Source organism: Protopterus annectens, chromosome 14.part0, assembly GCF_019279795.1.
Source record: "Protopterus annectens isolate FY-2018-M chromosome 14.part0, PAN1.0, whole genome shotgun sequence".
Taxonomy (NCBI): Eukaryota; Metazoa; Chordata; order Ceratodontiformes; family Protopteridae; genus Protopterus; species Protopterus annectens.
The window spans coordinates 567,246,704-567,274,115 of NC_056748.1; the positions used below are offsets into that span (position 1 = coordinate 567,246,704).

General features: G+C 38.0%; 1 protein-coding gene across 1 annotated transcript in view; it reads right to left on the bottom strand.

Annotated features, from left to right (window-relative positions):
- Positions 1 to 27,412, bottom strand: part of MINPP1 (multiple inositol-polyphosphate phosphatase 1) — a 1,197,381-nt gene that overhangs the window by 473,462 nt on the left and 696,507 nt on the right. Inside the window, exon 4 of the mRNA XM_044056308.1 lies at positions 22,590 to 22,706. Within this exon, the coding sequence (XP_043912243.1) occupies positions 22,590 to 22,706 (117 nt within the window). The remainder of the gene's footprint in view (positions 1 to 22,589; positions 22,707 to 27,412) is intronic.

Sequence of the window (27,412 nt, forward strand, 5' to 3'; positions counted from 1 at the left end):
ATTGAGCTTATACTTAAGGGCATAGCATCTAAGTCCAGGGAAGTCATTGTGCCACTTACTTGATACTCATCAGGCCTGTCATTAAGTATAAAGCTCACATCCGTATGTACCTAACCAGACACATAACAAATGGAATGTCTGTAAAGGTACTGAGTCATTCCAATCTTTTCTGGAGTACATTAATCAAGTATGTGATTATTTTAAATTCACTGGTAACGGGAATTCTAGTGAAATTCATTTTTTGGATGTCAAACTTATTAAGGAGCCTCAAGATAACATGTTCCACTCCAGGATTTATAGGAAGCCTACTTTTTCCAGTGATTACTTGGTATATTCAAGTAACCATCCCCCGTATATTAAACGTAACACTGTTAAGGGGCAAATGGTAAGAGTAGTGAGGATGTGTTCTAAGAAGGAATATGTAGAAGAGGAAACTAAACTAGTGTTGGACATGTTTCTCAATAGAGGATACCCTCTTGTTTTTCTGGAAGGTATCAGAAACCAAGTTATGGGTGAATGGAACCATAGATACCAACCCTTGTGGGTTCTAGAGAGAGTGGAGTCCACAGTTTATAATGCTGAAAAAGATTTTACCCAAGCTATGGTTTTAACCTACAGTGAAACATCAGAAGAAATTAAAAAGATAATCAAGAACAATTGGGCTATGTTTAAGGGGAACAAGGATGTTTTAGCCCTAATTGGCCCAGAACCTCTTTTTACCTACAGAGTCCATAAAAACTTGAAAAATATTTTGGAACACGTTCCATCAGGTAGAAGGAGAAGGGAAGGTACCCACAGATGTGGGGCGTGTGAATACTGCAAATATATTTTGGAGACTCCCAAGGCAAAGCTAGGCCCTTTTGGTTTTGAGGTAACCTTTGTTACAGGTTCTTGTAATACAACAGGTATTGTCTATTTAGCTCTGTGTAATGTATGCCAATGTTTTTACATTGGAAAAACAGAGAGAAGATTAAGCCGTAGAATTTACGAACACTGTTACAGTATTTCTAGAATGGATGGTAAAAATGCTTTATACAAACATATCAAAATCAACCCCACCCATAGTTTTAAATTTGGTATTTTAGAAATACTGAATAAAGATTTTAGAGGGGGGGATTGGACCAACAAGTTACTTAGGGCTGAAACTAGATGGCAATTTAAGGTTAATGCCTGTGAGTTTCCTGGCATCAATGAGGCCATCAGTATTAAACCAGAGCTCTGATTTAGAGCTAACAAAATAAAGTAAATTTTATATGTTTCTATATATAAACAACACTGGTTTGTTTTAATTGTTTTACATTACTGGGTTACTGTCTTTTTAAATGTTTAGTGCTAATTGGATTGATTAACTAATTTTGGGTATATAAGGAATGTCTGGTTAATTTGAAATTGTTCTGAAGAAGTCATTCTGACGAAAGCGCTTGACCTGTGTGGATTTTACAACAAGATCTGTGTGGATTTTACAATAAAGTGTGGCAATCATTCGGCTTGTGTGGATTCTATCTTCTACCTTTTCACTTGTTAGGTGGTATTTCGTGTTTATTCGGGGACTAGTTATTGGCTTGGAAGTGGCTGTTTTTTTATTTTGTTGTGGTTGCTGCTTTCCCACCTTACTTCTTTTTTCATGTCTGTAAAGGTTCCTCACAAAAAGAAAAGAGGGCCTAAATTCAAAATCTTAGCTAGATTGCCTGAAAAAAGCCTTATCTCGATACCCTGTTACAGGTTACAGAGAGGAGATCTACACCTGGCATACAAGGCATCCTTGGATCCCACTCTGATGGGCCTTTCGCATATCTGCAAAATGAACTACTAGATCTAAGGACCTACATTTTGCTTGCAATGTAAACAGGGCATTCTGGAGAGATAGATATGTATCTCAGAAAATTCCCACTCTGTGGAATAGGCTCCCTAACCAATTGAAGCAGAGTCCCTACCTGACCCTATTCAAGCATAGCCTGGACCACTGAATGGGAAATTGTATATTCACCCTTGGTCTGCTGCCCACATCTCTAATGGACAGGGGTAGTCATTAGATCATGGTCTAACTAATATACCCCCCTATATATAACATCCAAGATAGAATAACTCATGGGACACACTTGGGTTGCATGATTATGCTTATAAAGAGCTTTATGGTCGTTAGCCTAGTACAAACCTATAAAGTCTCTAAGGTTCATTCGGGTCCCTATTAAATAAACGAAAAGTGGAAATGTCGAACGGCCAAATAAATGAAAAGGTCATTCCTCGATATCGATATTGTAAGACTGAGGTACAGTGAAGGCTGGAAATTTTGCCTTTCCTTCACAGTAGTGCGATCTTGGAGTTGATATATATAATTAGCGGGAGGGGACCTCAAAAATATTCATTTCGAGGAACGGCCTTTTCATTTATTTGGCCATTCGACATTTCCACTTTTCGTTTATTTAATAGGGAAGCATTCTTTCAGTTCAAGCAGAATACCTTTTACAAGAGGTGAGCTAATCTTTCAGCTAAGCACATAAAGGGTTACAGCTTTAACAAGCTCAAAAGCCTCATTACTCTGAAAACGTAAAGCAATTCTCTAAAATTACCCTTCTGCCCTAATTACTATGTAAGGGAGTTAGAAAGTCCTGCTATTTGACAAGCCATAATATTTTTCCTTGATTCCAGTTTTCCAGATAAAGAAGCCCCCACCTTTTGCATATTCGTTTACACTTACATGACCACAGCTAAATGAACTGCTTTCTCTTTTTGCCATTTTTTCTTCTCTCCAAGGTTGTGTGTCAATGGAGTTAGTATATATAACTAAGTGGGTGTAGGGGGAAAGTCCTCCTCAAAGGGATAATTGAGGGGCATGCCCCTGAAAAAAATGCCTTAATTTTTAATGTAACCCAGTTTCTAAACTACTTGAAGACACTCCCAGTTTGCTAATAATTGCTTATGAGTTGATTTTTCATAGTGGATCTACGGAATTGCATTTACCAGCTCTAAGAGTTGCCACCTGGTCAAAAAGAAAATGCATCCTGTTGAGTGGCCAGGATGAAAGATGATGTGAGCACCCCTGCTCAACACTGCAGAATCTTGGTCCATGCTGACCTGACTGATAAATCAGCTCAGGGCTGCTCACTAAACAGTCCACAAAACTTACTACAAACTCCAAAGGGCAGACTGCTCCATATCGTAGTACTATTATAGTCATTAGAGCACTTCCTTCTTGGAAGATAAAAGCACAAGTGAAAGTGATGAGAACAGGACACTCAATGTGGAATGCCTTCAAAAATGACACAAAGCTGTATACCATTGACAAACTTCTGCACAAACTTAAAATAACTCCTGCTGGAAAGTAACAAATGTCCATGCTTTGGTCACAAAGTCCTACCAGTCATTCTCTGTGACAGTCATAATGCCTTTGTCCTTGACCAATCACAGAACAATCTTTACTAAAAAATTCATATATGCGTGATGGGAGACCCCCCCCCCCCGCCCCATGCTTTCAGCTGTGAATAATTTGCACATTATGCTCTAAACTCCTTTGCAACACAACATGCCAAAACGATGTATCATACAGAGGAAAAGCACATTGTGTTAGCAGATTAACAAGATCAGTTAAGCTTCCCCAGCTGCCCTGACTTTCACAATGCTACACTTGCTGTGTGTGTTGGAGTACCTGTTCTCCAGGTCACCAGTAAATGTGTTTCTTGACTCTGTGGGCCTCATTCAGTAAAACAATGTAATAAATGAATAAATATATAAATAAATGGACAAATCATCCATTTAAACACCATCAATAAGACAGGTTAACTATACCTTTAGTATGTTTTGCCCCTCATTTATTTACTAGTGTTACGCCAATGTCATACATACACTATAAAAAGTAAATGAATACGTAAAAAAAATAAAAAAAGAAGAGATGCTTACTCTTAGAATCAGAACCTGCTTCAAATTAGCACACCCACTTCTTAAGGAATGCATCAGTCACTTTGACAGTGTTGTTTTACTGCCTTGTCTGCAATATGCAAGACAGTAAAATAAGCTAAAAGAATGGTCTTTTTACACTGTCTTTCCCATGTCAATCAATCTATATCAGGAAACAATTAACAAATATGTGCAATATGGTAAACCAGTTATGCATTCACAGTCATATCCTGTAAGCTATAAACTAGGACAAGAAAAAAAACGATTTAACAAATGTGAGAGAAACTGCACCATAACTAAATAACCATTGCAACTACATGTGTATGCATTTTGATATAAAAAAATTCCAAGTCTGCATACATTTTAGTACAGTGTCAAGAATCGCATTCTCAGTAGTCTTATATCCACATCTCAATGGATATAATTTGCCTGGACTTTTCTTCACAAGACACATCTGTAAAATGGCCTTTGGCTAACCAAGCTTAACCTGATTATCAAAGTAAGGGCAGATGATAAAAAAATATAAAACAGACATTGATGTTCACTGTCCTTTCTTGCTGTTTTCAGCTTCTGCAACAGATTTTATGCCAAGTGGAATTCAGCCTCATATATAAAAATATGAGTGTTTAGTCAGAACAAGTGCAGATAAGGTTACAGTCATGTAACTTAACTAGAAATTCACAAAAAGTAAAGATTATGCAATTGTTTGTTCAATGAAGCTAAAAGCAAATTTAAAAGTTGCCAGAAAGCCATTACTGCTATCCAATGTTATTTTTATCAAACTATTAAACTGACAGACATCACATATTACTCATACATCATTCGTTTTCTATACTCATTTTATCCAAGTTAGGCTTATGGGAGCTGGACCCTATCTTAGCAAGCAGTGGAAAGAAGGCAACAATTCTGGACAGGATGCAAAACGAACACAGGGCACATGCAAACCCACCTCCACGCTGCACATGCACACACACACACACACACACACACACACACACACACACACACACACACACACACACACACACACACACACACCTAGAGCAATCTGGAAAATTGCCAGTTCATATATCACTCCATCAGCATGTCTTTGGGTTACAATAGGAAATAGGAGACAAAGGCAAAAACACACATATTGAGATACATGTTGTTGTATTTAACATTCTTTCATGGATCACCTATACCAACAAATAAGTCCCAGTGAATATATTTTGACTTCCTACATTAGAATGAAGCAGACATACTTCCCTTGATGGCACTGACTGAAGCTCATGCAGGTAACTCCCTGAAAAAAGAACACTTCCATGTTTAAACGGCAAGTATAAAATATGTATTGAGACACCTTCCAGTCACTGCACTGTAATATTCTGCTACCAAAGTTCAAGCTGATACTGGGGGCTGGCATAGTCCAATAGTAACAGCAATCTCATTAATGAAACTGAAGAAATGTGAAAATTAACTAAGCCTCTGACAGTGGCAGAGATGGATAAAGTCCTGCTTATGGCCCAAGTGGCTCATGTGACCAGAATTCAATTAGCAGCTCAGGTGTTTAACGGCACTGGCAGGGGAGTATGAGTGTTCGCATCCTGTGGGGGAGAGGGTAGGGAGGAATCAGACACATGCTGTACAGATATACTTGGATGAGGGTCTAGGGCAGGCATTAGGCTCACCAAACCACTGATTGTTAGTGGGTCTATAGAAGCATGCAGTCACATGGGAAAGGCACTGTGAGCCTATGCATTGACAAAGACCAGGGAGTGGAGTTAGGCCATAACATAGAGGTAGAAAAATACAGCCAGTATGCAAGTAAGTCCAGTGACTACACAAATAAAAACAAACAAGTAAAATAGAGGTCGCTGGAACCACGAGCAGCTGGTAATGAAGTTGTTTATTAGACTCAAATAACATATAAAACCGCAAGTAAAAACTTTCACCATAAACAAGACATCTTCAGGCATATCAAACAAAAAATACCATCTACCATTTATATAATATCAAAGTTGGTCATATGATGACAATCAGGCTTGTTTATGTTTTTCTTTCAATAAAGGCTTTAAAGATACATAGCCATTCAAACTAGATAAAATATGTGCCCCCTAAGCATAAAATCCAATTAAATTCTTCCTTTTCAGTAAAATCAATAAAATTACCCCATGTATATTATTGTCAATTACTCTTAGACTTGAAAATTTAAAACTATGTCCAGAGCCATTGTCTGCAATATGTTTATACAGTGCATTTGTAACTATTTCTCTCTTAATCTCAGACAGGTGGCTGCAGATACGATCTTTTAACCTCTGGTTCATTTTACTCACATAATATGCTTGACATGCAACACATCTAGCCAGATAGACAACATTTCCAGTTTCACAATTACATATGTATTAAGTCTAAAGGTCTTGTTAGAAACTGGCTGAGTAAAATATTTAAAGACGAATGAAACTACAGAAAGTACATCTGCCACATTCAGGGGTTTAACAGCACCTCGGACTGCCTGAATGATGACCCCCCCCCCCCAAACAAATAAGCATGTATGACTGGGAGAGATTTGAAGGAAGGCACAGGGTAAAAACTACACCGAAAAAAAAATAATAATCAGCAACTGCAGTTAACGCAGGGGTGGGGGGAATCTGCAATAGCCCCATCCACCCACTCTGTTATCTCCTTACCCCAAGCCATTTCTCAATGGCATTAATACATACCAGTCCTAGTGTCAGAGTCACTAAGATCCCTGTTCTTTTTTCCATCCTGCAAAATATATGATGGTATGTCATTATCTACCATATCTACCGCTTGACTACACAATTGTGAGCCAGCTTCTTTAAAGAACTCCATAATGACATAAAGTGACAATTTTCCTTTGAAGTATTACTATTCCCAGAAAAGTACAGTTGTGTGCACTTACCATAAATGTAGATGTTCGAGTGTATTCACTGTTGCAGTCATTACATATGGGTAATCTGCTGGCAGGTTGCCCTCAGTCAGCCTGATTAACAAAATCTTGGGTCCTGCATCGGTTGCTGTCCCTTCTTCCATGACGTCAGGTCGTCAGGGGTATAAAACATGCAGTCGATGCCATTACACCAGTTTTTCAGTTTTTCTTGCCCGAGATGTCAGATGACCCCCAAAATGGGGAGCAATATATATATATATATATATATATATATATATATATATATATATAAAATTAAAACCATAAAAATTTACCTCCAAACCAAAGCAAACACACCAAAAAGGCTTTTAAGCATAGTAAAATAAAGTAGAGGTAAAGTAAGAGAAAAACAGGGGGCTGGAGGGTGGGTAACCAGGACTGCAACAGTGAATACATTTGAACATCTACATTTATGGTAAGTGTACACAACTGTACTATATTCTTTGTGTTTCACTGTTGCAGTCATTACATTTGGGTAGAATCCCAAAGCTATGGTTGGGAGGATGGACTTATAAAACATTAGGAGCAGCTATAAGGCCCTGCAGGACAGCAGTGGCAAAGCCAGCTTTGAATTTAGAGAAAAGAGGTAAATGGTAATGTTTGGTGAACGTATGAACTGAGCTCCAGGTAGCAGCTTCTAGAATGTCTCTGGTAGGAACCCCTCAGAGAAAGGCTACGGAAGTAGATGCAGCCCTGGTGGAATGAGATCTGATCCCCTGGGGGATAGTTTTACCATGGTGCATATAGCACAGAAACAAATACAATGGCTTATCCATTTGGATATAGTCTGCTTTGAAATAGCCTTTCCCTCTGCCCCTGCAGCAAATGCCACCAGTAGTTCAGATTTTCTTAGAGATTTTGTCCTGTTTAATCTAAGTTGTCTGTGTACATCCAATGAATGCAGAATACGCTCACCCTTTTTCTATGGATTGGGGAAGAAAGTTGGCAGATGAATGGTCTGATTAAGAGCCACACTGGATACCATCTTAGGCATGAAAGATGAATTGGTCCTGACAGCCACCCTTTCCGGATAAAAAATAATGAAAGGCTCCACTGCCATAAGAGCCTGTAATTCTGAAATCCTTCTAGCTGAAGTGACTGCTAAAAGGAAAGCTGTTTTCCAGGAGAGAAATTTTAGGTCTGCAGTAGCAGCTGGTTTAAAAGGAGGGAAAGTGAGTTTTTCCAAAACAAAATTGAGGTCCCATGCAGGAGTTGGTGCTCTCCTGGGAGGTCTTAAATTTGTGGCCTCTCTAAGATACTGCTTTAACAGAGGATGAGAGAAGACGGGAGGTTCTGTGTTGTAATGAGCTGAAATGGCAGAGGCATGGATTTTTATGGAAGAAAAGGATAGGCCCTTGTGAAGCATCTCAGTTAAGTATTGCAGAATCTGAGGAATATTGGGCATTGCTGTGATTATTCCTTGTGATTGGTTCCAGGCACATAATCTTTTCCATTTGTCAGCATAAGATTTTCTAGTGCTAGGTTTTCTAGCCTCCAAAATGACATCCATGACTGGTCTGCTGAGGGATGCCAAGGGTGAAAATTAGTTGATTAGCCACGTTGCAAGATTCAACATTTGGAGCTGAGTGTGCAGAATTTTGTAGTTCTGCTGAGACAGTAGGTAAGGTGTCTGAGGCAGGTGCCACGGTGGAAGGTGTGACACATTGCGCAGGAGTGGGTACCAGTGCTGGTGAGGCCAGTCTGGAGCAATCTGAATCATTTTTGGTTTGTCCTGTTTGACTTTTAGTAGAACTTTGGAGAGCAGAGGCAGAGGGGGAAAAGCATAGACTGATAGGTTTTTCTAGCTGAATGATAGGGCATCCACTTTCCAAACTTTTTTGTGATGAATTCATGTGCAGAATTTGTCCAACTGAAAGTTCTGGGGTGAGGCAAAAAAATTTTAGGTCTGGGTTCCCCCATTTGTGTGTCAACATGTTGAAAACTTGTGGTTCCAGTTTCCATTCGTGTGGGTCCATTAGATTTCTGCTTAGTTCATCTGCCAAAGTATTTAGCTTTCCTGGCAGGAATTGAGCTTGTAGTTGTATCTGATAGGTCAAGGCCGTGTCCCAGAATGCCATGGCTAGTCTGCAAAGGGGGTAGGAATGTGTACCCCCTGCTTGTTTATGTACCACATAACTGTGGTGTTGTCTGTCTTTATCATTAGCTGTCCTGGATGAAGGTAGTCCTTGAAGGCTGTCAGAGCATTCTGTACAGCTAGCATCTCTTTCTGATTGATATGTAGGTGCATTTGAGTTGTGCTCCATTTGCCCTGAATGCACTTCCCTGCCAGATGAGCCCCCCAAGCATAGTCTGATGTGTCTGTTGTTAGGGTTTGGGTGGCAGGGGGTAGAGTGAATGGCAGTCCCTTGTTTTGGTGGCAGGCCTCTGCTTACCATAGGAACTTTAGTTGCAGGCAAGGTATAATAGGAATCATTGTTTCCAGGCTGTGACAATGTTGACTCCATAAACTTTTTAAGTACCACTGAAGTTTCCTCATATGCAGTCTTGCATATGGAATTAGAAGAATGCAGGAGGCCATGTACCCCAAGGCCTGCAGAATTTGTCTTGCAGATAGCAGGGTTTTTGTGGCCAATTGTTTGAAGTAAGTCATCAATTGAATTTGCTTTTCTGGCATAAGGTAAGCCATCTGGGCAGTTGTATTCAAGCTTGCACCCAGGAATGTAATTTTTTGAGAGGGTACCAGTTGTGATTTATTTTCGTTTATGGTGTACCCTAGACAAATTAGAACCCTTTTTACAAACGCCAGATGCTTTAGAAGAATTTCCTTGTTTTCTGCCTGAATTAGACAATCATCCAGGTATGGATATATTTGAATGTTTCTTTGCCTGCAAAATGCAATTACTGGTGCCAGGTACTTTGTGAAGACCCTGGGCGCAGTAGATAAGCCAAAGGGCAGTGCAGAGAACTGGTAATGCAAGTAGCCTGCTTTGAAGTGGAGGTATCTTCTGCAAGATTCCCTGATTGGGATACGAGATAAGCCTCTTTTAAGTCTACAGTTACCAACCAGGCATTTTGCCTAGCATAGGTAGTAACTGTTGAAGAGGCTCTTGAATTTTATGTCCAGAAATGTGTTTAGAGTGGATAAGTCCAGAATTGGATGCCATGATTTGTCTTTTCTGGGTACCAGGAAAAGTCTTGAATAGAAACCTTGTCCCTTTTCCTCTTCTGGTACTGGTTGAATAGCCCCCATGTTCATGAGGGACAGAACCTGTTTCTGGGCCTCTGCCCACTGATTTGGGGGCAGATCTGGCCATCCGTTTGGGATTGGCAACGTGTGGAAGTGAAATCTGTATCCCTGGGATACTATATTTAAAACCCATTTGTCCTGGGTAATAAGTTGCCAGTTTTCTGCATGAAGTGTTAGTTTTCCCCCCAAAGGGGCGGCTAAGAGGTAAGTGCTTGGTGATCATAGTGGGAAGTCATTGAGACTGTTTACCACAGGGAGGTGCCTTGTTTCCAGATTTGGAGGTGGAGGCACCCCATTGCTTTGTTCTAAAAGTTCCTTGTGACTGAAACCTGGAGCCTTTGGAATGTCTTGATTTGACTTGAGCGGCTCTTGAGGGGACTGGAAAGGACTAGTTCTTAGTAGGCCAGTGCCTACTAAATCTTGGAGGTTGCACTTGTAAGAACTCTCTTCACTGCTTGCATAGATTTAGCTTTATCTTCCATCTTTTTTAACACTTCTTCAGCCTTATTACCAAAGAGACGGTCCTGTTGTAAGGGAGCATTCAATAATTTTGCCTTAACCTGGTCAGGCAGAGTTTGCTCTTTGAGCCAAGCATGCCTTCTTAGCACAGATTCAGTTACATCAGCCCTGCAAAAAGCCTGCAAGGAATCAAAACCACATTGCAAAGTATGTTTTCCAACTTGTTCAGCTGAATGCAATAAGTCCTGCAATTCTTTATTTTCCACACAGTTAGAGATTAACATAATTTTCTGTTTAAGTAGTCCCATGATATGCTGTTGATATTTAAGCATATGAAATTGACAGTTTAAAGCCCTGATTGCCAAGGTTGCAGGAGTGTAAACCTTCTTACCCAGTCTATCCAGCACCCTGGAATCTCTATCAGAAGGAGTAGGATTTTTTGGCAGAAGAGGCCTTAATGCCCTTGGGACTCTGAGAAATGGTTTCAGGATCAGCAACAGGGTTTTAGAACCCTGTAGTATCTGTCTGGCTTACAAGGAGCCGGAGGCAGAGAATCATGAGTCATACTAGATTCTGAAAAAGCATCATCAACAATGTCTAGAACAGGAGGTATATGCAAAGGCCTATGCTGAGGAAGAAGAAGAAAATCCCTAAGTCTCTTTTTAGATTCAGAGAAATCCTGACTTTCCCAGTGGAAATGTTCCTTTAAGGCATGTAAAGTTTCCCCAAAAGAAAAATCCTCAGGGGGAGAGGCAAAAGTTATGGAATCCTCTGCATCAGAGTCCTCATAAGTAGGAATAGACAAATCCTGTTCATTAGAAGAGTCAGAAGAAATAGAATCCTGTTCAGAAGATTCATAATCAATGTCTTGCCTAGGCCTCTTAGAAGGGGGGGGGGGTGTTGGCTACCCCTGATCAGAGTAATTAAATCTTAAGCCATTTTAGGCATAGGGGCCTGCACATGTGGCCCAGGGGTTGGTTTTTTAGACATAGATTTAGATTTTGGCCTTAGTTTTGAAGATGGTGTTGGTCTAATATACAAATCTATAGGCCTGAAAACACCCTCAGAAGCCGGTGCCTGCTCCAGACCCATCTAAGATAGAGACATCAGCGGGTTCAATAGTTAAAGCATCTCACGGCATGCTGGACTCCGAATGGGTCCCAGTAGAGGCCTGCGAATCAGAAGTAACGGGTATCAGGGGCTGCGAAAGCGCCTCAATGAGTACCGGCGAACCGGCGACTGGCTTAGGAGAAGCATCATCGTCGGTTTTGGACCTCGACAATCTGTCTCTGTCTTTTTCTTTGCATTTTTTAGGTATTCCAGTAGTCGGACTGCTAACCGATGACATTTCTGGATAGTTAAATCTTGAGCCAAAATATTTAGAAACAAAAATATACCAACTTCTAATCGTGAGTTGATTAAATTTAGCACAAAACCGACAGCAAGGCACGTTGTGGTCAGGGCCTAGGCAAGGAATACAGTACAAATGAAAATCCTTATGAGGTATTTGCTTCCCACAAGTAATGCAATTAGTAACTTTTACTGACATTGGTAAGGAGCAAGAAAAAGTTTCCCCAACGGGGTACTTAGCTTTTAGTTGAAGAGTTCGGTTCTGAAACTCGAAAACGAAAATTTCAGGAGTCGGCCGACCGGCACTTGCAAACTGCTTCTGCTTCGGGCACTGCGTGGCAAGAAAGACTGATGTAATGGCGTCGGCTGCATGTTTTATACCCCTGATGACCTGACGTCATGAAAGAAGGGACAGCAGCCGATGCAGGACCCAAGACTTTGTTAATCAGGCCGAGTGAGGGCAACCTGCCAGCAGATTACCCAAATGTAATGACTGCAACAGTGAAACACGAAGAACATCTTTAAAACGAAGTCCAATATTGAGAGCGTTGTTCCAAATACAATAAAGGCTGTCCTTATACCCACGTATCACTCTGCATAGGTAATACAAACGTCGATCTCACACGGATTAATTGAAGAATTTATTACCAAAAAAGAAACTCAAAGCACATAAAAATAATGTACTTTAAACACATAGATTCAAACAGAATAAAAGAAAAGTAACTGATTTAGCGCTTTCATCTCCTACACCAGAGACTTCCTCAGAATCCAGTTACCATTTACAATTCTTACTTTATATATCACACATAATTTTAAAATTATTAATTATTAATTAGACATTTGTCTGTTTGATTGCTTGTGATTATAATTTAAAGGGCTAGACTTCAATAATGAATTTATGTAATACTGCAAAAACATTTTGAATAAAATTTGTTAAATAAGCCAACCTGCATACAATATATATATATATATATATATATATATATATATATATATATATATATATATATATATATATTCAGTTGTTGCCAAAGGCACATTTGTAAATAGGTACATACTGACTTGTTAAAACAAGGAACCCCCCCCCCAAAAAATTAATAATTGATTGAATCTACGAATAAATGTTTTGTTGAATACCTATATGCAAAGTAAATGCATATGTCTATCCCAATATATATATGTATAGACATAAAAAATATATACAAATATAACAAATATACATATATGTAATATATATATATATATATATATATATATATATATATATATAAGATATATATATAAAAAATGAATGAATGAATTAAATACATATTTAAAAATTTAAAAATATTAATAGTGTGTAATTATACATCATTTAAAAATCATTTAAAAATAACCATGTGATTTGTGTAAAAAAGATGATACCTTGGCGAAGCCTATTCTTATCAATATATTCATAAAAACAAGTGTTAAAGAGTATTTTAACAAATCACCAAATATTGGTAATAAATAATATTGACCTAATACTAATAATTTTGTTTAAAAATGTTAGAACTTGTTGAAAATTGTTGAAACTGATAAAAAATTGTTGTATTAATATCAGAATAACAAACTTTATATATATAAAAAAATGTGTATATATATAAATAAATAAAATATGTTACAAACCTAAAAACATGATTAAACCCTTTAGAAACATATTAACTGGTTTAATTCAAATGATTATTAGTTTTACAGTTTTTCTTGTGTCTGGTCATTTTACCTTTTCTTTGGGTCTGCCGCCAATATTTTTAACGCCGGAGTTATAGATATATGATCATTTAATCCTTTTCCACTACATGCATCTAATCTCAACTGCCAGATCATTTCCCTGTACTCTAGCTTAGTCTCCCAATCACCTCCTCTATCCATGGGTTGAATTTCCTCTAGCACCCAAAATTTAAAATCTGCCTGTTTACATACCATTGCATGCCTATATAATGCATTGTTGTCATTATGTTTGCTATGGTACCATGTTGAACATCTGAAAAACATATGTCTGTATCATACTTTCATCTTAAATTTGGTACTAATGTCCTGGCAGCTGGCACTACTCTGAGTTTAGTAGGATACGTGATGATCAGTCAAAAAGCAGATGAATTTCAGTTAATCAAAATAAAGTTACTGAATCAGCACTTCATCAAAACACAGACTATTACAGTGTAATAAAGTGTTTTGCATGCAAGAAAATGGTTTGTCGTCTTCTGTCTCAGGTTGTACAGTCTTGCAGGTAGGGATAAAAAGAGTAAGGGGGTTCACTTACTTGCACTGTAATGCTCAAGAATTAAAACCTTGCTAATTTGATAAGCTCTTTCCAATTAACTTAGATTCAGCAGTTCATACTTTGAAATTCCATAATGGACCAATTTGTATTATTTTATAAGTTGTTCTGACCCAAAATGGCCTGCTGGGGATTACCATCTTGATATAATTTTGTTTTCAGCTACAGGTCCTTTCTGACACAATGTATTATGTGATACCACAAATATGATATATTTTGCCATTCCTTTTTCATCGGGATTGTTTTTTACCATTCATTTGGAGATTAATTATTTTGAAAAGGGTTTTTAGAACAGTACCTCGCAGGATGCGCAGTAGCAAATCCCGCTCACCAATCCTCCAGGCCGACAATTCCTGGTGGGCTGTTGAATCTGCTGAATATTCATTCCTGTGCCGAAATGAATACTGATGAATGTGTTCTGTTAGCTGAATGAGAGCATGGGAACGGCATCTTATATGAAATATAGCAACTTAGGAATGAGACATCATGAATGAAAAATGCATGTCATTAACTTACCTTGTCATGTTTCCCACAGTTTAGAAACCCCGAAATAACAACAGTTGATGAGCCAAATAAAATGCAAAGTAACATGGTTTGAGGTCTGACATATCACATTTCAAGTGGCATGCAAATGTAAAACAACATCTTCTAAAAGTTAAACTTCCCATTTTAATTACAAAAAACCTTCCACACCATGTATAAATGATTATGCAGTACTGAAGTTACACTTGACAAAAGTCAAAAGTAAAACACAACAACATCTTCTAAAACTTAAAATTCCCCTTGTATTCACTAACATACAATACAGAATACAGCAGAACAATGATTTTTGGATCTAGATATCATACCCTTGTTTATAAGTTGTGCAGCACAGAATGATTTCCATACTACAATAGACACACAACTGTCAAATGCCAAGTCACTGTCAACATGTGTTCCCAAATCCCTGACTTACAGATTCTACTCTTAGGAGTGTACTGCTAATGCAGTAGTTTGCTGGAGTGGCTGTCTTCCCCAAAGATACTACAATGCACTTTTTGGCATTCTGCCAACATTCTCTCCCTGGCAGGGGTGAGCCAGTGTTAGCCATTCAGTTTCATCTGTCCCTGACTGACTCCTCCAGCAGACAGGATGGTAAATGAAACCAGGCTGTCTGAGGCACAGTCACAACCACAACAGGCATCAAATATGCTGGCAACATCCAGTGAGAAACATGTTTTAAGGTTTATTTTCTCTCTGTATAAATGTTTTGCTTTTACACTGGCATTGTCTCTGACTTCACAGAATGTTATCGATTCTGCCAAATATTTTTGACATATCACTCACAATTTTTCTTTTTTGATTTTCTGGAAAAATACTGAGGATTACAGTCAGTCCTCACAGTAAGACGTTGTCCTGTTTGATTCTCAGCTAAAGTGTCTTCTGTGTGGAGACATGCGTGAATGAGCGTACCTTCGTTGAAGGTTGTGCATCAGAGCTGGCAACTCAGCACGTAAAAATCTACTGCCAATCATTAGCGGACCGGAGTTCTGATGTGGCAACCCCTAACCAGGAAAAGCCAAGAGATACAACAACAGTCAGTCAACAGTATCACACACATTGATGCAAATCATTGTTCTATTAAATTCTTAAGTGAATTAAGAGCAAAAGTAAAAAAAAAAAAATTTGTCTCTGATTTTGTCCCCCGTTATTTTTGTCTTTGTTCAGAAGTCTTGAGCAAAGAAATTGAGAGGTACGAGTAACAGGCTTATCTCTTCCGTACCTTTCTAGCTCACTTTCACTGAATTCTCATACTACGTTACAGCCTAGATGGCAGCTAGACTTCATTCTTTCATTACGAATAATATGTTATCTGATTCCTCAATCACTGAACTCTCTTACGTTCTTAGTTTAGCTAGCAGGTAGCCTGCATCTTCTCTTTTTTTACATTACTTTCAAAACAGACAATTTTTGCCCTTAACCTCCATGACAACTAGGTAATAAATCCGTTAGCCCAAGTTGGTATCTACCACACCCACTCCTGTGCAACTTCTATATACATCTCACAGCCTACATAGCAAGGAAGCTGTATCTATCTGCTTCTACACTTCTAACAGGAAATTACACATCTTTCTCTCAGCCTAGGTGGCACCTAGGTTACACAATAAATCACATTTCTACTGCAATTCTCACCCACTGAACTTTTCCCACCATCTCTTATCCGAGATGGTAGCCAGGCTACTGCAGCCTACATACCTCCTACTATCTGACAGCCTAGATGGCAACTAGGATGCATCTTTCCCGTGTTTACACCTCCATCAAATTTGTATACCACTATCAGAAATCCATTTAGTCCATTTCACTGATTTTTTGAATCCTCCCACTATCTCTCAACCTACATGGTAACTAATCCTTATCTGCCTGCCTCTGTTGCTCTTTAATAAAGCTCTAAACTATTGCTCTTAATGTAAGCAGCAGCAAAGGTATCATCACCCATTTACACAAGACCCCCATGGCAGTACTTACACATTGAACTCTTTCCCAGTTTTTCAGCCTAGAAGGCAGCTAGGCCAAATCACTCTTTTTCAGCTTGCCCAGAAACTTCCGTCCCTAATCTTCTCAACTTAGGTGACAACATTAACACCAATACCAAAAATACTAGTTCGTATCACATACCTTACCCATTCATCCTTCTTACTATGTCTCAGACTAGATGGCATTTAGATTACATCGTTCATGTCATAAACCTCATCACATAACACTGTCCCTTTTCTCTCAACTTGAACCTAGGTAGTAGCTAGGTTACTAATCCCCATTAACACAAGGTTCCTTCATACTTACTCTCAGAAACGTCCCCCTTATCTTACCCTCAGATGCACTACTCTGCAACTCTTTTCTGCTTTGCCACCAAAAGATAAATCTACTCCCTTGTACCACAGCCTATGTTACAACACCAGCAATAAAATCATTCCCTTGTATGTTCAGCCCAGGCTGTACCTTGCTGGTCCTTTTAACCGACATTCTTTACTCACAAACATTACTCATACATATATATATATATATATATATATATATATATATATATATATATATATATATACACATATGTATGTACACACACACACACATATATATATATATATATATATATATATATATATATATATATATATATATATAGACATATAAAGCCCTTGTTGACAGGTTAACAGCCTCTCTTTCTCTCTCCTCTCCAACATAATTAGAAGCTAGGATACAAGTCCTCACTAAAACTCCTTCCCTGTAATAATTAGTGCGTTATGGTACCCTTCCTTTTCGATCAAGCACCTAACCTACTCTCATCCCAATTACACTGTATTTTTTCTTACCAGCCACATACTTAACCACAACTGCTCTACCATACTTTTACTATTCAACCTGCCCCAACATTACAATATCTACATAATACATAGATGACTTCTGTCCACCACATCAGTATTCCTTTACACCCCTCTCCATGACAACCCACAAGAGCTAATCTATTCCTCTACTCTTAGAAAACAACCCACACTTCAACATGACACATTTTACACTCTTAATCTCAAGAGCACTATGTCTTTCTGACAGCATAACTCAATGCTGAATTACAAAATCCAAGTATCACTTCCATGCTGGCCCAAACTATCATACTGGCTTACCAATACAATATACTCATTCCACAAAGGTATTAACATACACTTCTAAAAAAACACTTATTGATCCAAACCAGTCAACTCCAAAATACTCCATTCATCAAAATTTCCTTGCAGAACCTATTAACAAAGCTTTACCATGCCCTTCAGATATTTCTGAAATCAGGGACCTCCTCTAAACTTAAGCCACATTAATGCTGCATCAGACAGAACCACTAATAAAGACCTTGAACTAGCAACCCTAAATATCTGCAATATAAATAATAAATGGACAGATCTTTGAGCTGTCCACAGAACAAGCAAACATCTCTGAAAATTACCTAAAAGACACCAGCTACCTCTCATACTGTAAGAAACAACTACTCCATAATCTCTGACATTAGGCCAACAGGACAGGCATTGTTATTAATAAAGCATAAATACTCCTTAGAAATTCTAACTGCATCTAAATGGAACTTTACCATTGACAATGCATCAAAACTGGAGTTTAATGTCACCTGCCACTAGGAAAGCATGCACACCTACTTAATGCATCAGTTTATCTCTCTCCCCCAACTACTCTAATGCACACATAAAATGTGATTCAATACATTTTTTCCTAATGGCCCCTCCTATAGACTCTATCCTACTAGGTGACTTTAACTTTAATGCAACTTGTCAAAACTGCAATAAACAAAAAAAAATTGTTATAACAATTCTAGTTAGAACTAGTTAAATACCCAACTAGGCCAAACACTCAAAGAATTACTTCATACTTTATCTTATAATAACTAACCTTAAACATAGATGCACTAATCACTAATCTTGATATCCTAACCAACAATTTTAGCGAACACTGACCTGTGAAATCAATGTGGTCTTTCAAAGGGGAGCATGTCAAAGGCAATTTCAGCAAATGCAAAGAAACCAAACCCAGTTTGCCAAAACCATTTCAAAGAAAGTGGATACTGCCTTTTTCTCCATGGTTATGTAACTTTGGAGTTGTTATATATAATTCTGGGGAGTGGTGGATGTCCTCCCCACATGGGAGTTGCAGGGGGGCTTACCCCACTGCAGAAAAATTGCTTCAGTGTTCGCTGAAGGTGGTTTTGGCAAACTGATTTCAGTTTATTTTTGCTCATCGAAACCGCCCACAGTGAATTGACATGAATCCCTTTCAAAATCTCAAAATGTCCCATCACAGAAAGTAATTTGTAAACCCATTCCAGAACATGGGCTAAGCTATCTTAATCTGATTCTAGATACAATAGATTGGTCTCCACTGCACAGTAAAACTGACCCTTCACAAGTTAAAAAATGTTTTTCTCTAGCCTATCCTCAGTTCAGGACTCTCTTCCCTACATCTTGCTGAAGGCTGAAAGGCCAAGTATGCCTCTGACTGAACAGTTATACCTCAGATACAGAAAACCAACCAGAATAGTTAGCAATGCTCCTAAACCTCGGTAATTAAGGGAAAGACAAAGTAATGCCATCAGTAAAACTAAACAATTCTGGAGGGAAATTAAAAAAAACAAGTTATATAAGTAACTCCTCATCTTCAACAATAACATCTTACTCTAAGAACAACTTTGCTGATTGCAAATCTTTTCTAACTTAATTTATCCATGCTATAACTAATCAATTCAGGTCAACTCTTCAAAGTCAAATTATAGATGGCAACATACAGTTTTGTCCTAAAGCTGAATATGCGGTCACTTTCTACTCTGCAGAAATTTCCACCAGTGATTCAAAAATCTACTGAAAAACCTAAATAAGTCATTCACCAAATCTGGCAAATTTCATCCTACATTTCTGCGGAAAGCTGCAGATAAAATTGCAGAACCCTTCACTTACTTATTTAATATGCCACTCACCATAGGAATCATTCCTACTGCCTTTAAGCATGCCACCATAACCCCTCTTCCAAAAGTAGCTTCATTTAGACTCCCAAAAGACTACTGGTCAATCTCTACTCTTTGCCCCATATCCAAAATATCTGAAAAATATCTAAAACAATTACTCAAACAAATAAACAGCTATGGCTGGGTATCAGATGGACAGCATGACTTCTGCAATGCCTTGAGCATTGCTACAGCTTTAAATACTCCACTCATACTGTCTACCATAACATGTACTAAGGTCTCATGACTGCTGGTGTTTTTGTTGACATGAGTTGAGAATCTGAAACTGTAGACCGCAACATATTACTATGGAAACTTAAAATTAATTTGGGGAAAAACATAAATCCTTGATTTTAAATCTGCCTATCCAACAGTTCTTTCCTAGTATACTGCAATGATCAATATTCATCAAATCGAATCCATAGCTCTGGAGTTACCCCAGGCCCAGAATTAAGCCCACTACTTTTTCCCACTTCATAAATCATTTACTGGATTTGAATTCTATTTGTTACTCAAATAATATCTTACTTTTGCAGGCTAACAAAGTCAATAACATCTGCAAGCTCTACTACAGGCACATTTCACTGATTTGTGTCAGTGGTCCTTCAGCAGTCAGTTACTTATCAGTGCTACTAACACATATGTAACATCCCGGAAATGATGAGCTTTACCCTCACTGTCAATCACAGGCCTGCAGGGGGTATATAAATACTTAGGCCTTACACTAGACCCATAATTAACTTTTATTATACAATGGCCCCCATTAATATTCCAAAACTTGCACGCTGATTGGCCAGCGTGCCTGTTGTGAATCCCACAATATACCAATGGAAAAAGGTCCGGTCACCCAGACTTTTTTCTATTGGTATAAAGTGTCCAAAACCTTATATTTTTTAAAATAAATACAAAAAAAAAGAAAAAAAATGGAGCAATGGATACTTTCTTTTCTCTGTTGCTTCCATTTCAAAACACTGATGTACTGGGTATGCATGGGAATACAAGTCCCATACTCATGCTCAGTACATCAACACAAGGAAGCAGTATACCACCACCAGCGGAAGAACAGTAATGCGCCATTATACAAAGATGTTATTTAAGAAAAGTAAGTATTTTTTTTCTTAAATAATGTCATTGTATAATAGCAATAATCGACTTTGTGGTTGTGGTATATTGAAATTTACCCAAGGTTGGCTTTATTTAATCACTTGGGCTTCGCCCTCGTGATTAAACCACTCCAACTGTGAGTAAATCTTCAATATACCACACCTCATCATCGGTTATTGCTTAATTAATCACACAGGCAATATCACAATCAAAGTCCTGACTCAGCTTAAGCTGCTTTATACTCCACTCATACTGTCTACCATAATATGAACTGAGGTCTCATAACTGCTGGTGTTTTTGTTGATATGAGTTGAGAATTTGAAACAGTAGACTGTTTTTATTAATCATATAGGCAATATCACAATCAAAGTCCTGTCTCAGCTTAAGCTGTGTTATAAACTTTCATGTCTTCTGTCACCATCATACAGAGTTGTTTTAGTAAACAATGTCCTTCTCCAAAAAACTATTCCCTAAAATTACTGGCATTCCACTCCATTCAGATTTGTACTTCTGGAAGATTCACATGTGCACTATAGTAATTTTATAAAATATTTAAACTGGCTTCCTGTCACAGATCGGCCTCCTTTCTTAGTACTCTGCTATTCAAAAAACAACAAACTCGCCCCCTCCCCCTTGCCGAATAAGAAGAAAACTGCCAGTATAAGAACACACTTACCCCTTAAGGGGATCTGAGGAAGATGACATTAACCTCATCCCCCCTCCTTTCAAGACTGAAGTACGGAAAAACCTTCTCTAAACCAGAACCTGCCATCTGGAATTGGTTGTAAACAGAAACTAGACCTTTGGAGACATTGCATGAAATTGAAAAGGTATTACTTAATCACCTAAGAAATTAAGCTTCATGCAAGTACCTTACAGACAAAGGCTAAAAGTAACCCAAGGCAAAATAAGTATTTACATCCATCCATATCCATACTTTCGATAATCAAGTAATAGCAGCCCAATTCCTGCAAAGCAACCACAATTAACCTGTACACGTTACTCTTTGTAAAATGAACTCTGTTTAAGTATAAATTCTGTCTGTATTGACTCAGTGTACAACTATCTCTGCACACATATATAAACATTATCTGACTACAATGTTATATATATCAATCATATTTGATTCCACTTTTGTATAATGTTGCATGTATAATAACTCCATATTAACAACTATGAAAATTGTTTTATTCAAGTTTAAATAAGCCATATGGTCCATAAAACTCATCTCTGAGCCCAAGTCCAGGCTGAAGAGGATTTAAAGAATCAACAAAAAAGCAAACAGCAAATAAATATTTTCTCTGTAGGCCTCTAATGAAAACGGGCCTTGCCCCATGATCATCAAGTCAACAAAAAGGAAATAAATGACTGCAGAATAACTTACTTGTAGAACTATAATGATGATTATGTTAATGTACTCTGCTTACTAACCAGTGAGGAGTTCTGTACGTCTACAATGATACACTTCACATTTATCATGTATTACACATAGCAACACCCAAGATGCAGAGCAGACACATAGTACATAGTAAAATAAGATGAAACATAAAATGTCACTTCTGCTCATGAAATATCCAGCTCAGTAATGGTTTTCTTAGCTACAGACAGTGCAGGAAGAAAAGCAATGACACATATTAGTTTGAACATGTTGTTACTGCAAAGAAAATTTGATAAAGCTTCTAACTCTGATGTCTTAATGCATATACTGTTAGAAATGTAGAAAAATCAGTGCTCACTATATTTCTACACATTTCTTCGGTGCCTGAGTTTCTGTTAAAATAGTTTTCATGGATCCTTACCCATCCTCATGTACTGCTTTATTCAACTCCCTGAAGATGTCATGAAACAAAGGACAGCTTGACTTGCTGTTTATGTCATAGCCATATCCCCTTTTCCAATACTGTTTCAGATCATTCAAGTATTCCAGGACCTGAAATAAGAGAACACAATTTAAATGCTGGCTCAAAATCCCACCTCAGGTCTATACATACTGTTGGCATATTAACACACCCAAGTCTTTCAGAATGTGGTTAATGGAGAATGGCAAATAAAACAGGTAATTATTTAATTTAAGCCTGTGTGCACATGCTTTCAAAACTGCAGTACATTAGACACTATGACCAAAAACACACCACCACATCAGATTTTAATGTGAGAGGAGATCACTACTTACTATTATTCATACACCCGAAACAGACTCATTCATAACATTAACTACTGTCCTTCACTGCACCTGCAAAATTTGTACAATCTGCTCTAAAAAGTGCGTTTTGCTCTTCATCACCAAAGCATATTGTTACTTTCTCAAAAAAGGCACATTATTGGTCTTGTATTTAAAAATTTGAAGACCGAAAAAAATCTGAACAGGCATATTTAGCTGTACAAAGTGATCATATTAGTCATATTGGTAACCACAATAGATGACATCCTGAATCAAAATTTACGTAGCAAATTTCAAACTTAGGGGAATAAAGACAAATAAGAAATGTCAGCATTAAATACAACTAAGATGTTAAGCTTATGACAGTGGCATAGAAGAATACAGCATTGTCACCATTCTAGGTGACACAAGTTCAAACAGTATCTAAAGCATTTGACAGAACAGGCAGGGAAGATGGGTGTGCCCATCCTGAGGGAAAGGGGAAAGTGCAGAGGATAGGGGCAGGTAGCAAGGACAACAAAAAAAATATCAAACTGTTTGATAAACTATTTCAGATATGTCTCACACATACACTATTTTTAGAAAGAAAAAAAGATATGTACTCGCCATATCACTCCATCTATGTTGTCCATTTTCATTCTTCCTCAACTGTTGGGTTCAGATCTGACCCACAAAGCCAAATCAGATGCTTTTTTCAGCATGTGGAACACTGAAAATTCTCGAGCTCCTCCATTATCCGTAATGCACTATCTCCTTACCATACCTCAGATCTTGTCCGTTGACTTTTAAGTCTAAAAAATATTTAACAAATATAAAGAGATGAGAGAACAGTGTCTGGAGCGCAAATAAAGGAAAGTACAGTTGTGGACACTTAACATAAATGTAGATGTTCAAGTGTATTCACTGTTGCAGTCATCACACTTGGGTTATCTGCCTGCAGGGAGCCCTCAGTTGGCTCGAATACCAGAGTCTTGGGATTTCTGCGTCGGAAGCTGTTGCCTCTTCCATGATGTCAGGTCGTCAGGGGTATAAAACATGCAGCCGATGCCATAACATCAGTTTTTCTTGCCAGGAACCCCCAAAATAGGAAGCAATCACATGGTGTGGAACACCTATAGTAAAAAGTAAATACCATTTTCATAAGTTATGGCCAAAAAATAGGATAGGTAGAAAGTATAGAAAAGACAGGGGGCTGGAGGGAGGGAACCAGGACTGCAACAGTGAATACACTCGAATATCTACATTTATGGCAAGTGTACACAACTGTACTATGTTCTTCGTATTTCACTGTTGCAGTCATCAAACTTGGGTTGATTCCCAAAGCTGAGGAAGGGTGGAGGCAGTCAAGAAGTATTAGGGCTGGCTAGCAGGCCTTGTAAGACTGCTGTGGCAAATCCAGCTCTGGATTTAGAAAAGATAGGTAAGTGGTAATGCTTGGTGAAGATGTGTACAGAACTCCAGGATGCAGCTTCTAGGATGTCCCTGGTAGGGACCCCCCTGAGAAATGCTGTAGAGGTTGAGGTAGCCCTAGTGGAATGAGGTCTGATCCCCTGTGGGGTAGGTTTTCCATGGTGTTTGTAGCAGAAATGGATGTGGTGTGCTATCCATCTGGAAATGGTTTGCTTTGAAATGGCCTTGCCCTCTGCCCCTGTAGTGAAGCTAACTAGCAGCTGGTCAGATTTTCTGAAAGGTTTAGTTCTGTCAAGGTAGAACCTGAGCTGTCTGTGCACGTCCAAGGAGTGCATAATAATTTCCCCTTTATTCTGAGGATTAGGGAAAAAGGTTGGTAAATGGATGGATTGGTTTAAAGCCACACTGGATACCACCTTGGGCATAAATGTTGGGTTAGTCCTGAGGGAAACCCTGTCCGCATGGAAAATAATGAAGGGTTCCACAGCCATTAGTGCCTGTAACTCAGACACTCTTCTTGCTGAAGTGATGGCTAGAAGTAAGGCTGTTTTCCAAGAGAGGAATTTTAACTCTGCTGTAGCAGCAGGCTCAAAAGGGGGGAGCGTGAGCTTCTCTAGTACAAAGTTAAGGTCCCAGGCAGAGGTGGGAGCTCTTCTTGGGGGCCTTAAATTGTTAGCTCCTCTCAGGAACTCCAATAAATCCAAATCCAGCCCAACAAAAAGGTGAAGCAATAAAGCTCTGAGAGGATGATTATTAGACCAAAAGTTTAATGCACAGACATCATAAACGCTCACAAAAATACATTTTTGTTTAACATACACTTCATCAGATGCAGGCTTGAGTTAGACTATTTCTATACATATTGATTCTCTTACATATTAACCAATGAAAAGTGAACCAATTAACAAATTAATTGTTACAACCTAAGCTAAAAAACATATATATATATATACATACATAACATATAGAGACAAAAACTAGTTATAAATTGTTCATTTTACTGAGTAAAAACATAAAACATCCAACATTTAACAACACATTGATTTAAAACATGTTTAGAATATACTTTCCCACTTTATATAAATATAAAAAAATATTAAATTAGTTTAAAATGTCATTTAAATATGTGTCTAGGGGGGGGTCTACCTGAGATGGTCGACAAGCCATTTGATTGACTTTTATTTGGTCGACAATTCATTTGGTCGACAGGCAGATTTGCCCCCCTCCCCAATGTTGTGCAACCCTGGAGTTGATATATATAGTTAGGGGGTGGGGTGGGGGGCACAGCCCCCCATATTGGGGGGTGAACTGCTTGCTGACCAAATGAACTGTCGACCAAATGAAAGTCGATCATTTGGCCTATCGACCATGTGATAGGGTTCCATCTAGGGATATGGCAACATCTTGTGAATTGTTTTAAAATTGCAACGCACTTGAATGTACATGAAAAATACCAAGGTGTGTGAATAAGAACACAATCTCCAGGTAAGTGAAATAAATAGTTTAAAACCATTTTTAGAAAAAGGTTTAAAAGGCATATACATAATAAATTACATCAAGGACCACAATGTGTTTTGTCTCAACCATGCCATAACAAGATCTACTTATAATTTGGCTGCTCTAAGTTTCAAAAAGGGAGCTTATGGAACTATGGTCATTCAATCCAGGCTTATTATTAGCTTCCAGGGTGATTTGCCACCATAGCTCCTTATATTCAACAGTCTCTTCCCATAGCCCCCCACGAAGATTTTTGTCCGCCTTCTCCAAGGTGAAAAGTAAGTAATGGGCACTATCACAATCTAGGCTATGCTTGTATACGGCATTAGTGTCTTTTTTGTTTAATACATCATATGTATGTTCATATATTCTTTTTCTTAACTTTTGTTCCATTGTACCTATATAAAACGCATCACAGAGCTGACATTTAGCCAAATAGACAAGCCCACTACTATCATAATTTGTAAATTCCTTGTTTTCCAATAGCCTATTTCTACATGGAGGAAATGGCTCCAATGAAAACAGAGTGTCTCCTACTTCATCTGGACAAGAGAAACGGAATGCAGATTCCAGACGTAAAGATGTGCAGGTTGATTTCAATGAATGGCTCCAGGTTAGTTTTTCTTCTAACTTTAAAAACAAAACTGTTGCAATGGGGCCTGAAACAGACTCTTTCAAAAACTTACTGCACAAACTGGAAAGACTTATTTTTAAATGCAAAAGCATTGATATAGAGAATAGTTGTTTGAAAGAATGTATTTCTCAAAGTATAGTGCCTAAGGGACTAAGAATTTGGAAATACCCTAACAATGTGGTCCCAGGCAGTGTTTTTCATCAGGATTTAATAAAAATATTTAACAGATGTGGGCTTGATGTACTAAACTGTATTACTGAGGAGAACAGTAGAGTGAAGGGGAAATTAATGAGTGAAACTGAGACTGTGATTTATGTTTGCTATTCCTGCTGAAAAGGAAAAATATCATAGTACTCAAAAGGAAGTGGATGGTCATTGTAATGATTTGATAAAAAAGAAAAATTAAAAATTGAGAGCATGACATTTTAGAATACCAAAACAATACTAGTTACCCAAAACCAAAGTCTGGAGAGAGATTTTGGGAAAGGAATAATAATGGGGAGTGGAAAAGTAATAACAACAAGGAACCAACAAGAGTCGGTGATTTAGTGTCAGAACTGGATGACATCTCTGAGTATCCCCACTATGTAGATCAGAGAGGATCAGAAATAGGAATGAATACCAGCAACAACAGTTTTTGAATTTTCGTGGGGGAGCCATAAGTGGGAGGTAGTAAATATCGCCCACCCTGAATGAGATCAATCAGGACATGGATAATTTGTGTTTATATATATATATATATATATATATATATATATATATATATATATGGTGATTTTAGTATTTATAATTTTAGTTCTGTAACATTGACAAAGGACCATTTTGGACTTTTATCCAAGGGGATTAAGTTTATACCCCTAAGACAAGGTGACTTGGTCAAAACACTTATGTATATTAAGATTTTTACAAGAAAAATTAATTTCCAAATATTGTT